The 15,116-nt window shown below is 45.4% G+C and overlaps 1 protein-coding gene across 1 annotated transcript; it reads right to left on the bottom strand.

The window, feature by feature from the left end:
• Window positions 1-569: 569 nt before the first annotated feature.
• On the bottom strand, window positions 570-14,574 carry LOC147892580 (actin-interacting protein 1-2-like). Its single transcript, XM_087387617.1, has 6 exons — window positions 14,018-14,574; window positions 13,570-13,731; window positions 11,420-11,606; window positions 9,882-10,307; window positions 1,102-1,509; window positions 570-992 (listed from the first exon to the last, which is right to left on the bottom strand). Exons 1-6 carry the CDS (start codon window positions 14,410-14,412, stop codon window positions 741-743), a joined length of 1,830 nt encoding a protein of 609 aa, XP_087243743.1. The 5' UTR covers window positions 14,413-14,574; the 3' UTR covers window positions 570-740.
• Window positions 14,575-15,116: the final 542 nt, after the last annotated feature.

Here is a 15,116-nt window from a genome sequence, read left to right as displayed (position 1 = left end):
CTCAGTCTATGGTTGGCAACCCCATCTTTGCAATTGTATTCAAGAGCATTGTCTGATGCTCTATCACAATAGCTTAGATTTGCTTTGCCTTTTCGATTAGGTGCTTTATTTCTCTACACCATGATTGCCCGATTGGCATAAGCACCTCAAGGTGATGGGAGAGACCAACTCCCTTGTTGCACCTACATGTACGTTTGCCCACATTGTTGGGTACCCAATAGAGTTTATCACCTTGTCCAAGGCATGGTGTGTTGGAAAAGCATCTTGGCCTATCTTTTTGATTGATCTTTTGCGAGCTGGATTATGCATGTCAACTCCTTGAATTTCCCTTATCTGCTCCTCAGTGAAGTGAATGTCGATTCCACTCTGCTAGAAGGAAAGATCAAGGGCCTCTACCCCTCGACATCTACAACAGTGGGTTAAGACTCAGAATCCCCCCCCCTCCAACCAATCCCCCAAAAAACAAAAAACACCCTTGTGGAAACAAGAAAAGTGTGAAATAATACATAATTAGTAGAGAAGTGTGAAATAATGCATAAAATAGTTTTTTTTTTAAAGTTGAACTCCACACCTCGCTGTAGAGAAAAACATATGTAATATACAAAAAACTGGTATGGACAAATTCAAAATAAATGATAGGCCATAAGGTTACCGCAACCAAGACTGCTGAGAAGACTCTGGATCCAGTCACAAGGTACATATATAAACCGATGGCACCCTTCAGATCACAAATTTACAAATTATAGAAGTCTCCACACTCGTACACAAGCATCATCTCCTCCACTCACCAATGTAACCGAGTCTTTGAACGCCAAGCCACTTATTCCACCCAGATGAGCACCTTTAATTGTGATCCGACCTGAAGCAGGTTTCCTGATATCATATACAATGATGTTGGTGTCCACTGACCCTGTTGCCACCTTTAAATTGTCTGATGACCAAGACAGACACGTGATTCGTGCCATGTGATACAGCATATTTTTCAGCTTTATCTGTACAAACACAGCAAACACAGAAGAAAACCAGGGGACACCTTCAGCTTCCAGAAGCATATCCTTTTTATAAGGCTGGCAACTACAGTAGCTGAAACATAAGACTTACTTCATGCGAAATACGATCCCAAACCACAGCCTCTCGATTTGCATCTCCCGAAGCAAACATTGCTCCATCAGGAGAGAATCGTATAGCTGTGATAGCACCACGATGCTTCTCAAGGATTGTCTGCTGCACTAGAGTATCACCTTTTATTGAAAAAATGTACAGCTTTCCATCCTGGCTCCCTACAACAGCTTCTGTTCCATCAGGTGAAACTGCAGAGGCTGTTGCAGTGAACCCCAAATTATTTGTCGACAAAATAACAGACCCTCGAAGGAGAACGACTCCAGCTTCTGTGGTCAAAATAATAAGCTCTGGAGAAGCCAAAGCTACATCGAAATCCTTTGGGTGAGATTTCAAATCTATAACCTCTGCATCTACATAATGATCTCCTGGCAAAGGGCTTCTTCGCACCTACATAAGCCATGGATGTAAATAGAATTAGCCATGGAGCTTGTCATTAAGCCAGAATCAAACTCAATCTTTATTATTATAAGCAAGAAAATCAAAGATGAGAGGACTATACAACAATAAAAATCGTTGCTTAAAGCACCGAAACGCGGCTGTGCACATATGATAAATCAGCCTATGTACAGTCATTTTTGGAGGGAGATTCTTTCTAAGAGAAGAACTAGGAATTCAGTCAGAATCAAGAATTCCAGGAAGAAAAGATGAGTACCGTGGGAATAGACAATGAGAATAAAGCCAGTAAATATTGCCATGTATGCCAGCAAGGCTCTAAGGTCATCAATAACAGCAGACAAAGGCCTTTTGACATCTAGGTCTATTTGGCTGCCTGAAATAGAAAGCCAAACTTTCTTCATCCATGTTGGAACAGCAAATGCATCTCGTCTTCACAAAATTTCATTGGCAAAGCTTCAGATGAACCCATTATGCATTGCACCAATTCATTTTTTGAGAGCCCTCCTTGTGTAGTTCGAAATACATAGTGAGCACAAGTATGAGCAAATGCCAAGAGAATGGTATACAAATAAACGGACTCAATAGATGCTTGCACACAAAAGATACCTAGAGGGGGGCAGATAATAAGCATAATAAGCCCAACTTAAGATTCTAGAAGCTGAAATCTAATACAAGATTAAGTATTGCCAAATCTATAATTCCCTAAAATCGTATAATGCGCGAGCCAAGGTCATATAGAGAGTACAACAAGATAAGAACGACAACGCCAATAACTTCCTTATCGTTATGTTATACATTGAGCCTTAATGACCTTTCAAGGTCATATCTCACTCAGTAGAGTATTTTGTGATTACAAGATAGGGTTAGCAATACGTACAGAGTTACTATCTCACTTATCACGATGCATCAGCAATGCGTGGAGCCAAGGCCATATAGAGAGTACTAACAAGATAAGAACGACAACGCCAATAACTTCCTTATCATTATGTTATACATTGAGCCTTAATGACCTTTCAAGGTCATATCTCACTCAGTAGAGTATTTTGTGATTAAAAGATATGGTTAGCAATACGTATAGAGTTGCTATCTCACTTATCATGATGCATCAGGGATTTAAACTCCAAGCCTCCTTTCATGCTTACTCCTAGTTAACCTATATATTATTGACACTTAGCCCTGAGATGACCATGTAGGCTAGTTAGGACACTAGTCCTATTGGGACACCTAGTACACTTGGGACATTTTAGTCCTAGGTTAACTTTGGTCCTTATATTGGTCATCTCTTGTAATCTCACATTATCCATTTCCAAGTACACTTCAATTCCTTGTTTACAAAAATACCACATGTACCATGATCGACATCAACATAAAATCCTGCACCATACAAATAATGTCTCCACCCTTTCAAAGCATGAATCACAACATACAACTCTTGTTCATGAGTTGGCAAATTCTTCTAAGAGGGAGAAAATTATTACCTTCAAAGGTGAGCCTCCTCTCTTGTAACAATACCAATTGCTTCAATTTCTAGGAAAAACAGTTTCCAAGGATCAATAAGTATTAAGTCTTAACACAAGTCCTTGAGCAATTGCTCTCTTTACTACATCAAAACTTTCTTGTTGATTCTTTCCCCAAACATACAACACTTTATCTGAGGTCAACTCCCTCAATGGTAAGAGACAATATCAAAATATGCTCTCGTATGTCTTGTATAAAAGTAAACAACTCCTAAGAAAAGCTGTCACATTTTAGGCACTAGCTATACTAGAATAGCAGCCACCTTCTTCGGATCCATTTCAACCCCATTAGAAGTTACAATGAACCCCAAATATTCTAACTTAACCATGCATAGCACAACTTTCTTCTTATTCACATAGAGACTAGCTTGTCTCAAGGTATTGAACATATTTCTTAGATGTTCCCTATGCTCAATAATAATTTTGTTGTTAACCAATATATTGTCAATAAAACGTGCTACAAACTTTTCCGATATACATGTATAGTACATCATTCATCAACATGAAGAATGTAGGTGGAGCATTGGTAGGCATTACCAAAAACTCATAATAACCAAATCTACTTGTAACAGCACTTTTGTGCACATCCTGAGCACGATTTCTGATGTCAAGATAATCGCACTTAAGATCGATCTTACTAAAGATCACAACACCATGCAATGCATCCAATAGACCACCAATTCTTGCCATTGGATATCAGGTGCTTCATAGTAATGTTGTTCAATCCTCGATAGTCAATATACAAGCAAATAGTATCGCCTTTCCTTTTCTTTAACATCACTGGTGAAGCAAAAGGTGAGAAACTTGGTTACATATGGCGCAACTTGAGGTATTCTTCCAATTGTCTGTGCACCTCAGCTTCTTCCATAAAACTCAATATATAAAGGGGACTATTGATAATTTATGCCCCAGGAATAAGTTGAACGTTTCTTTGCAGAAGTAACTTGAACGGTAATTCATCTTAAAACAATCAGAGAACTCGCTGAGAATCCGATTGGCTAATGAGGCCATCTCCCCATCTAGGGTAGCCAAAGACTATTAGTGCATCCACTTACGCTTCAACAGATATACAACAACGGAAAAAAAACTCACCTAGATCGAACATCCATAGTTGACATCAAAGGACATTGAGAAAGATCCTTCTCAACTCAAAGAATATACAACACACCATCCAATTCAATTTTGTAGCAGTGCTTTTGCCAATAACAACAAGATTTTCTTCGAGTGCCACACCATTCTGAGAGCTGTATCTACGTAAACAAGTCTGTCATTTCAAAACCCAGCTTCTCCGCATAGTCTTGAATGTGTACCTCTAACTGTGTGATCCTTAAGTCCCACACCTCAGTTGGACTCCCATTCGCTATCCAAAATGTATAGACATAGTCAAGGTGGGCCAGTTTTCAAGTGGAGTCTTTTCACCGGTTTGAAACTCATAACATTGTGCATTGACACTTAGTCAAACAACAACAACATTGTGCTCAGCAACCCGCTATTCATCTTTATTAATTCCACTCTGGAAAAATCTCAATACCCTGTTGTTGGGGTTTTAGATAGGATATTATCAGGCGCATTCTTAAGCTTTTTAGAAACAAAAACACACAATAAAACAGATTCTAACCTATGAGAGGGTCCTGCTAGCTGGAATTGAAGGTCTTCAGTCCTAGGAATCTCCTCCATTTCTACATGGCATTCTGAAATTACCATTTCAGCCATGCAACGTTCAATGAAGCCTGCACAGTTCCCAGGAGTTTCGGAAACAAAGAAATGGAAACAAGCAAGAAACGGTGTTTCGGAGTTTCGGGCACCAGAAGAAATGGTGGAAACGGAGTTTCGATTTTTAAGGTTAACAAAATATATATTATATATGTAATTATTATTAATACATATATCATACAACAAGGCCTGAGAGGACAACAAGGAGGAGAGGAGAGGGCAAGGGCTGAGGAGAGCAAGGAGAAGAGGGCAACAGCTGAGGAGAGCAAGGAGGAGAGGAGATCAAGAAGGAGAGGTTGGAGAGGAGAGCAAGGAGGAGAGGAGAGGAGAGGGCCACGGCTGAGGAGAGCAAGGAGGATATGCTAGAGAGGAGAGCAAGGAGATCCTTTCTGAAGCGAGAACTTTCCCATACACATATGGAGGAGGGAGATTCCATGAATTCTTACCTCACAAAGCTTCAGGGGGCTGAGAGGGGGGTTGTAGGATGAGAGGAGAGCAAAAGGAGAGGCTGGAGAGGGAGAGCAAAAACTGCCCTACCCGCCGATGGGGTTCTAACTTCTAACTCGGTGGTTGAGGCGGGTGTATGTGTGTGCTGGTATTTTTGCTTCTATAGCTGAGCATTGGTGTCTACAAGCTCTTACATTGCTGCTCTATATATATACGTTTCCTTGGATAAATTTCAGAGGCACTGCAAAAGCACAACCCCCCCCCCCCCCCAAAAAAGGCCTGTCCGAAACGCTGTTTTTGGTTTCGAAAACGGCACAGAAACGGCGAACCATTTCGGGTGCCTAGAAACACTGTTTTTGAGCATTACAAATGAAGCGGACAGGGACAGATTTGGTGAAGAGCCAGAGATGGCAGAAAAGGGGAAGAGGATAGGGGAGAGGGAGGAGGAGAGAGAGAGAGAGAGAGAGAGAGAGAGAGAGAGAGAGGAGGGAAAGGGAGTAGGGCGAGAGGAAGAGAGAGAAGAGGGGGTGAGGAGAGAGAGAGAGAGTGAGATTGGAAGAGAGAGTGTAGGTAGCCCGTAGGAGAAAGGAGGTGGGAGTAGATAGGATTAGACGTCACATCAAGTGTACAAATAGGGGTGGATGGGGACTTATATAGTCCCTCCACATTTCCCACCTAAGAGGCCTCTAAAGGTCCTCTAAATTGCCCCTTCAACACCGGCATCCCTTCCAATAGAATTTTGCCCTCAAAATTTCACAGCATGGCTGTCCAAAAAGTGTAGGAGGTGAACATCTCCTGATGTCACATTTAGTGAGAGAGGGCCCGTGTTTGTGGGTGTGCCCGCCCAGTGTGAGGTTAGGATAGGCAGAGTAGAGGGCTTTTGTTGTGGGTGTGCCTGCCCCCGTGAGGATAGATCTAGAAGGCTGGCAGGTGTTTTGGGCACGAGACTAGGCCCCAGCAGTCCCTCTTATAGGATGCTTGGTCGGCCCTATCTCCAGGCCATGTTGGCCAGAGGCAGCCCCTTTGTATGCTGGAGGGGGCGAGGCCCTTATATAGGGGAGTAGCAGCCTGGTCGGCCCCTGTAGGGCCTTCTGAGTCGGCCCCCCTAGTCATAGAGGGGTGTGCCCTTCATATAGGGCTGTGTGCCCAGCCCTAGGTGCTGTGGTCGGCCCACCTACCAGCAGGGGTCGGCCCTCTAGCAGCCGACTAGGGAGGGGTGGGGGGCTATTTATAGCGCCCCCCTCAGCCCTCATTCATCACACACTGGAGGGCCTGGCAGAGGAGCAGAGCCAGCCCTGTTCTGTTGTGCATCTTGTGGAGCAGCTCAGTCCACCAGAGAGTCGAGCCTGGCAAAGGTGCAGAGCCAGCCCACAGCATCACTTGAGGAGCAGGGTAATGGAGCAGTTCATATACTCCCTCGTGCTCCCGTTCTTCTGGTTGTTGAGCTGTGTCTTCCGAGCTCTCGAGCAGCCTGTTGTTTCCCACGTTTTTCCTCAGTTGTAGCAGAGTTTTCTCCAGAGATCACTTGCAGCTCTCTTGTGCCTCTCTCTCAACACTTTTGTCTTCATCAGCAGATGGCCTCCAAAGACACCTTGATGCACTACAGTCCTTTTGAGTCCCATGATTTGAAGGTTGATGAAGGTCAACCTTGGTAAAACCAAGGTCATGATCTTCAATACATCTCAAGCCGTTATGCGACGGGACCAGTTCATGTTTGACAGGTCACCTGTTGAGATTGTTTCATCCTATACATACCTTGGGGTTATCTTCTCTGGACCTATGTTTACCATGAGACCCGCGATGCAAGCCTGCCTAAGCAAGGGATACGCTTCATTGGCTAGATTAGAGAGACAGTGCTTCCGCTCACACTTTCAGGATCTGTGGACCAAGGGATTGCCGTTCGACTCCTTGGTCCGTCCAGCAGGGATGTACGGCAGCCCTTGTTGGGGGCCGGATCTATCAGATATAGAGTGGGCTCGTGTAAGCGAGCTTCCAGTGAAGCTCGTCTTGGACCATAACCACGTCCAAAACCTGGAACGGACCTCCTGGGGCACTCTCTGGGCCACCCAATGCCTCTCCCTCAAAGGGGTCCACATCAAAGAGTCCATCTGAAGCCTCTTGCCAATTCGTGTGGTATAGAAGAAGATAGAAGAAGAAGTGCACCTCGTCCACTTGCTCGGCAAGGCCGCTCTTGGAGGCCCAGAATCACTCTTCCGGATCCCACTGGACCTCCCTCAAGGGCCTGACCTCCCAAAGCCAAAGGCGCCATATGGGGGCATCCTACACTAACATCCTGGAAGAATCAATGTGCCACTCCTTCCCCAAACCTCCCACCACTCTGATCATCTGCCAATGAATCCCATCCGGACTCCCATCCATCCCTAGGTCACTCTTAGTGAGTGCCTGGGGTAGGCCTCCAGGTCCTACACGAAAAAAATCGGGCTACTCTTAGTGGGGTGTTCCTGAGAAGCCCTCGCTGTAAGAGAAGCTTCCAAGGCTCTGCGCCACGGGTGAGGCCGCAAACAACCAACTTGCCCAAGAGGGCTTTGCTCTGCATCTCTGGATTAATGATACCCAAGCCTCCCAATGCCTGTTGCATGATCACCATCTGCCAAGCGACCCGAGCTCTAGCATTCCTTGTGCCGTCCGATCCTGCCCAAAGGAAGTTCCGAACCAACCGTCAGAGCTGTCCAATGCACCCTCTGGAAAACACCGGCAAGAGGCGATATACCAGGCCGTGGCAAGAAGGACCTAGTTTGTCACTAAGGCATGGCCCGCTAGGGAGAGTTTGATCGAGCTCCAGTAGATAAGCTTGCACCAAACACTCTCGAGGACCAGGGCAATCTGCTACTCTACTATAATATCAATACCCACCTGGCATCCGAGGTATCTCACTATCTAGCCCCGCGGTATCCAAGGGAAGCCAAAGTCGCGCCCCCACTCTCGAATCTCCTGTCTCCTTAGAGCCTGTCAAGAAACCTATGGATTTTGTCCAATTGATCCGCGCACCGGGTGCCTTACAATAGATACCCAAGGCTCCCCTGACTCTCCAACTCGCTGTGGCCGTGTCATCTGCGAACTCAAGAGTCTAGTAGCTCCTCATCCTGTCTGATTGGGAGCCTGAACCCAGTGAGACCCTGCTCCAGAGATTCCCTAGACAGTGAGTTGGGTTCTCCAAAAACAGGCTAGTTGTTTTCGAATAGCCAATGTGCCTTTTCTTTTTCCCCCAACCTCCGCTCCAACTAGTTTCTCATTGATACACATCACTAAAATTGCCATTTCAACTATAAAATTTATTGGATGACCAAACCCCCCTTGTATCAATTTGTAGCGCATTCTATCACAACACGTCTACTCACGCTCAATCACTAGCAGTAGGTCAACCAGCCAATTGCAGCCCAGATAATCTCATCGACCATCATCCAACCCTCCCATTAGCTTCAGCTGCACTACTTGAATCTATTAGCACTATTTGAAAGCTGAAAGTAGAGAAAGGTACGCCAACTAGAATCGATACTATAGATAAATGATGTTGTGTGATGGAGGAGACCTATGCAGACCTTGAGCTGAAAATCGATGTTCCCACAGAGACTACTTTGAATAACAAATGCAAATTACTATAGCCAACTTCTCGAGTGCGACATGTTTGCCGCCAGCCTAGCCAACTTGCAATCAAACAATGTCTAAACATCCTCACAAACAAAGTGCGCCCACATACACAAACCCAGGCGCGCTCTGACCATTAGCCTGCTCCAGCCCGCTCTGCGCTCTGATACCAAACTAACACAAACCTACACCGATGACCTGTTATGGGACCTACAAGAGCCATCTCCACCAAGCCAAACCCCTAGCCCGAAAGGAATAATCTCTATATCCACACAATCGAAGCAAGAGCCCCTAGACCCTAGAGACTCTCAAACATAGCCTGCTCCAGCCCGCTCTGCACTCTGATACCAAACTGACACAAACCTACACCGATGACCTATTATGGGGCCTGCAAGAGCCATCTCCACCAAGCCAAACCCCTAGCCCAGAAGGAATAATCTCTATATCCACACGATCAAAGCAAGAGCCCCTAGATCCTAGAGACTCTCAAACAGACTTAGCAACTTGCCAGAAGTTCATGTTAGTGTCCCCCCACCCAACCCGTCCCCCCTTTGGAGTAGGAATTTCGCCTGGCCTCAACATGCCACCAAATGCGCAAACACCTAACTTCAATAGTCCCTGCAATGGTTCATCCAATACGCTTTTTGCTCCACACGTAGCCCAGTGGACGTGCTTTTATAATGCTATTGCCTGGATGGTTGTGAAATGGGCCTTATGTAAGCTTGGAGAAGGGTGCAAGAGAGAGTGAGAGTCATCATACAAAATCAAACTGCTAAGTACAAACTCTACATATTCAATTACAACAAACTACTAAAGGATCTCTCTTAAGGACTTCTGTCAACCGATCTGTCCAAGGTCAGGCCACATTCAGCTGAATATAACAACATACAAAGTATAAGCAAGTTATATCGTTCGTTAGCTTATCACATAAGCATTGCATCATTAATAGAGTGGCCATGAATGAACATCCAAACATTAGAAAGTGTTGATACTGAAATGTTATATTGTACCTACCCAAGGTTATGGAAACTATCAGAAGCTAGAAAGGTTTTTAATAGACATTGAATAGCATGCCGATACCTTGTTGTCCAGTCCACAAGTAATAAGTTCACCACCAGCAGCAACAAGGGCCTTGACATGAACAGAATCCTTCCGTTCCAATCGATTCCTGTATCCAACTCCACAAACCCATCTTACAATCACACCATCATAACTACTTGAGAAGATTTCAGCCTCCTCCCCGTTCACTGAAACAGTAACAGCTGTGATATTTTTCATGTGTCCCGACAGCATCCTTGGTGGGCTGACTGGATCCAAACGGGATAAGAAGCTAATGATGCCACCAAGAGAGATGGAGATGAGATACTCCTTCAGCCATAAACAACCCACTTGCATGTCCTCTGCTCTAGCATTCTCACCAAAGGTAAATGTGGTGTTTACTTTTCCGCTGCCATTTTCCAGTATATCCCAAACCTTAGCAGTTTTGTCAGCTGAAACAGTAAGGACCTGAAAGACACCCATTAGAAGTAAGAATGGGCTCCCGACAATGGCTTTAAAAGAAGTGCTTCCCTGACTATTCAATACCAAAGCTCTATTAAATCCACTCATTTGTACCAGCTTATTTGTAAATATTCCTATATCCTAGGCTCCCCATTACCAAATTTATATGATAGCATGCAACTTAAACCCAAAGGAAAGTAAAATAAAGGCTACTGCTTCAAAACCAAAGTTATCTGAAGATGAACACCAAGAGCCAGTTGTAGATCAAGAGAATTTCACAAAAGCATACGTATGAGCAGAGAAAATCAGAAGAAAATGAAGACAATTTTTCAAACTGGATGGTCCATGCAGCTCTTCAAAACACACATCTCAAAATTCTCTCAAGATGCAGGGTAGACCCAATCACAATGATGACTAGGAGCAGGCAACTTAAACAAACATCCACGTTGTCATGATTCAAGCAATTTCTTCTCATGTCAAGATTGTTTCTATTTAATTGCTCTTACAATAAGATCCATACAATATTTTCTTACAAAACGTAGCTGACAGGGCACATATACATAGATAGACAGACTTATTACAATTCTTTCTTTCTTTACTTATTTATTTATTTAGATGTATATAGATAGATAGATAGATAGATAGTCCTTTGAAAGATTATAAGAATGACAAGCATGCTAAAAGGTGCAACGAAACATATTTTTCAATGAATTCCAGTTGACTTCAACCTGAAGTCCTGCATGGGATTTGCACGACCTTCCGTGGACATCGATGTAATCATATCCACATAATCGATGGCAACACCGAAGACATGCAAAATGAATTCAAAGAACTCAAGTGCCACATCCAAAATAAGGACTACAGGAGATCCTAATTGTATTGAAGGAAACGTAGAACAAACTTTCAAAGGATCCTACTAAAGCAATACTACAGGCAAGTAGTAACCCTGCAGCCAGAAGGAGCACCAACTGAAGTATTATCAACAGCACATACTCAGATTTTAAGTGAAGACCTGAAGGACCAACTCAAATTGCATTCAAATGAAACTTCTGGTGAAACCTTTGCCACAGATAGCTAGAAATGTATTTTGCAGGAAAATGAGTACAAACAAATATAACCTGCTTTCCATCTGGACTCCAACTAGCTGCATAAATGCTTCCAGTATGACCATTTTCTGCCAGCAGTTCACCAATTTTCTCACCCGTTTGTCCATTAAAAAGTATGGCCTTCTTGTCTGAACTTGTCGAAATGAACTTGCTACCGTCCGGACAGAAGCGCACACAGTTTACAAAGTTTGAATGATCTCTGCAAAAGAAAAGAACAATTGCAGTAAAGAACAGCATCAGCAATTGGCACTCCAGTTGTATGGTCCTAAGCCTTGTGTTCAAACAATTCAGGCAATCATAAATCTGATCAAACTTGAAACCGTCCGCATCAGCAAATACCTAGATGAATCCAGGAACCGTCAGCATCAGCAACATCAAATAATGACACAGTGCAAACATATGTGGGAAAGTACAGGAGAGCATAGAGGTATTACATTCAGCTAAAAGTTTGGATTTCACTTTCTAGATTCAATTGTGATGCCCTTTGCAATGTGTTGCTGAATAAGATTCCCTGCTCGAAATGTCGGCACCCCCTCTTCCCTTCTTCCCCCCCTCTGCTGCTCACCCTCCTGCCCCTTCTGTTCGCCACCCATGAGCATCAGCTCATTGTTGGAGTTTAGATGGTCACCTCTCCATCTGTGAGCCCCCATATGAGGAGAGCATGGTGGAGGTGGACCGGGGTAGCTGAAGAGCCATGTGGGCAGTAGGTGAGCCTGCCACATGGGCAGATCTAACTGTGGAAGCAAGGCTGCCACATGAACAGCACATGGGGTGCCATATGGGCAGCAACCATGCAAACAAAAGACAAGAAACAAGGCTGCCACATGGGTAGTACATGGTGGAGGTGGACCGGGGTAGCTGAAGAGCCATGAGGGCAGTAGGTGAGCCTGCCACATGGGCAGATCTAACTGTGGAAGCAAGGCTGCCACACGAACAGCACATGGGGTGCCATATGGGCAGCAACCATGCAAACAAAAGACAAGAAACAAGGCTGCCACATGGGTAGTACATGGGCTGCCATGTATCAGTAAAGTACCTGGCAGGTTGGAGCTTCCCTGGAGGACAGAACCTGTACGGAACAGCCATGTGGCAATCAGGAGCAGTATGGCACAGTCTGGAGCAGGTCAGGTGGCCTGGAACAAGTCGACGGCAGCCTGGATGTATCTGGGAGTCTGCATGGCGCTTTGGAGCAGGTGGAGCCCGATGGAACTGTGTGGGGAAGACCAGAAGCAAACCAGGCCTGCAGGCACCTATGTACAGACCAGTATGGAGGGCTGCAGCAGTCTGTACAGAGCTGGAGGGATCGAACAGAGCCAGCAAACGGGCGGATCAGAAGGAGCTCAGACAACTGCAGATATGGCCAGCAACAGGTTTGTAAAACATTCAAAACAGAGAAGGAGCCTGAGCCAGTGGTCACCAAATGATTTCAAATGCAGGGCATGTCACTCAATTATTTACCTCCACATCATTACTCACTAGATGCCCCCTTCTTGCATTTGACACAATAGGAGATGTATCAAGTCATCCAGGATGACCTATGGCGAATCTCCCATTCACAAGACTTGGGTTTGCACCCTTGCGTGCACATGTGACCAAACTGCCTCTCTAGAGAGAGCACTTCCTCCACCTCAGTGGCGATGCTTCATTCAGGCTCTAGAGTACCTACAAATCCATCTCTCCCATGCACTCATCCCATAGATTCCAGATCGAGGTCCTAAAGGTCAGTGTAGTTAGGAGTGAAGAAGTTTTAAGTCTTACGTGGCACATTTGAAATTCAAGGCGGAATGTGCGTTGCTGCTACATATGGCAGAACTCTTTCATTGCATAACATTTCTTGATTATATCTGCAATGCACTTTCTCTGCTCCTGCCTCCTACTCGTACACCCTCTTCTCTCTCTCTCTCTCTCACTCACAGCTCAGTCATCACTGCTGGGCAAGCACGAGTTTAACACACACTGCAAGAGCATAGCCACGCGTCCTATTCGTGCGGAAGTGTATCTTGAGTTATAGATCATGCCGATCGGCAAGCCAATTAAAACACCTACTCCGATCTTCCTATCCCAAATACAAATTTCCACGACAAAACCACAGACTTTTAAGTAACAAATTTACAGAAAGACGGGTCAACAGTTTGCCCCACCATACCCAAGAGGCAACGTGCCTGTAAGATGTCTTGAACCGAAAAGGAGGCCCCTCATAAAAGTTCACCAAAAAATCCTCCCCGCAAGTGGCAATACGGAAAGGCCTTACTGGTCTAAAAGTACAGCTCAGCACCCTCTTAGAATGCCCATCGAACTCGCCTACATTTGTACCTGTATCCCACCTGCAATATGCCAAAATATAACGATTTAGAGAGACGGATCCAGTGAATATGCTCAAACCGAAAATGTCTTTCTGTATTCCGCTGCGATTTCAGGCGATGCAAAATGAAGTTTCAGCACTGGAATAAAATCTCCCATCGGAATAGCTAGCTTTGCAAAATGAAAACTCGAGAGAGGGAAATGAGAATGAGTGATCCGTAAGCCACAAGGTTCCCCTAAACCTACTGGTGGGACAGATTTAAAGACGACGGGAATCCAGGCACTACTAGGTACGAACGAAAGCCTCACATGAACGCCCTGACCATCGATTTGCCTTTCCCATCGCCAGAAACCACGATACGTTGGCCGTCGGGGGACCAATCAAGGTCATCGATCCTGCCGGAAAGTGCGCGGAATTCGTACTTCAATGTGTGATCCGGGCCTCCACGGGCCCAAATTCGGACAGTCCCTGAGGCATCGCCGGAAGCGACCCATTCCCCATTGGGGGAGAAGCGAGCCACGGAGACAGGGGAGGCATGCTCGCGGTAGACGTCGACGAGGAGGGGGGTGTCGAGGCGACGGATGAAGACGGTGCGGCCGTTGCAGTAGACGATGGAGGGGGATTTGGGGTCAGCAGAGACGAGGATACCACGGCCACGCTCGGTGCTGGGGATGGCGGGGTGGGTTTCGACGAGCTGAGCCATGGAGCTGAAGCTTGGTTGGCTATGGCGATGAGCTTTGAGCTGTGGTGGCTATGGCGATGAGAGCTTTGAACTCGTGGCTATAGCGATGGCTAGATCTGCATATATAACGAGATGACAGAGAAGACAGTCAACCTTTTGACCAAAAAACAACGTCCGCCCAAACACTTGCCCAGCATTGGCCAACATTGGCATTGTGGCACACACTGGGCATTTTGCCTCTCCCTTGAGCTCTTACTCAGTTTGAAGCCCACGCCGTGGCGCTACGCTTCACTGGACGCCTCCGTGCGCCAGATTTCTCGGGTTCGAACCATGACACCGATGCGCCGTTCTTTGTGACTTCGAGTTAGTGCACACGGGAGACCTGGTGCGCAACTCTCACATTGCATCTGGAATTCAATCGTGTGAACCACTGGCTCTAAGCATTAAATGCATCTGACGAGCTGTTGGGAGCTGCAAGGAGCCCTGCAAAATGCCATCTGACTAGCTGCAAAGAGCTACACAGCTTGTAGTTGGCAGGTTTTCATTGGCTAGGACAGAGCATTGAAAGAACTTCAACCCAGTGTACAGCCAGAAATGCAAAGCTTCCTATTGGTTGGAGGCGAAATTGAGCCTTGGTGCTCAGATTACAACCTCGGAATTTGAGGTGCCAAAAATGAGCACGAATGGCACTCCAACTCTGCCTCGAAATTTGAGCCAGCCTTCAA

The sequence above is a fragment of the Dipteris shenzhenensis genome, chromosome 16 (genome assembly GCF_047967505.1).
Source record: "Dipteris shenzhenensis isolate YYH24624 ecotype China chromosome 16, Dip_SZ_1.0, whole genome shotgun sequence".
In the NCBI taxonomy this organism is placed as follows: Eukaryota; Viridiplantae; Streptophyta; class Polypodiopsida; order Gleicheniales; family Dipteridaceae; genus Dipteris; species Dipteris shenzhenensis.
This window is presented reverse-complemented; position numbering and strand designations above follow the sequence as displayed.

What these genes read in the sequence shown, in the direction of transcription:
- LOC147892580 (XM_087387617.1), bottom strand. Translation starts at nt 14,412, where the DNA reads ATGGCTCAGCTCGTCGAAACCCACCCCGCCATCCCCAGCACCGAGCGT. An exon ending in CGGTTCAAGACATCTTACAG is followed by an intron (nt 11,607 to 13,569) that starts GCACGTTGCCTC and finishes TTTCTTTTGCAG; the next exon opens with AGATCATTCAAACTTTGTAA. An exon ending in GGAGTCCAGATGGAAAGCAG is followed by an intron (nt 10,308 to 11,419) that starts GTTATATTTGTT and finishes GGTGTCTTTCAG; the next exon opens with GTCCTTACTGTTTCAGCTGA.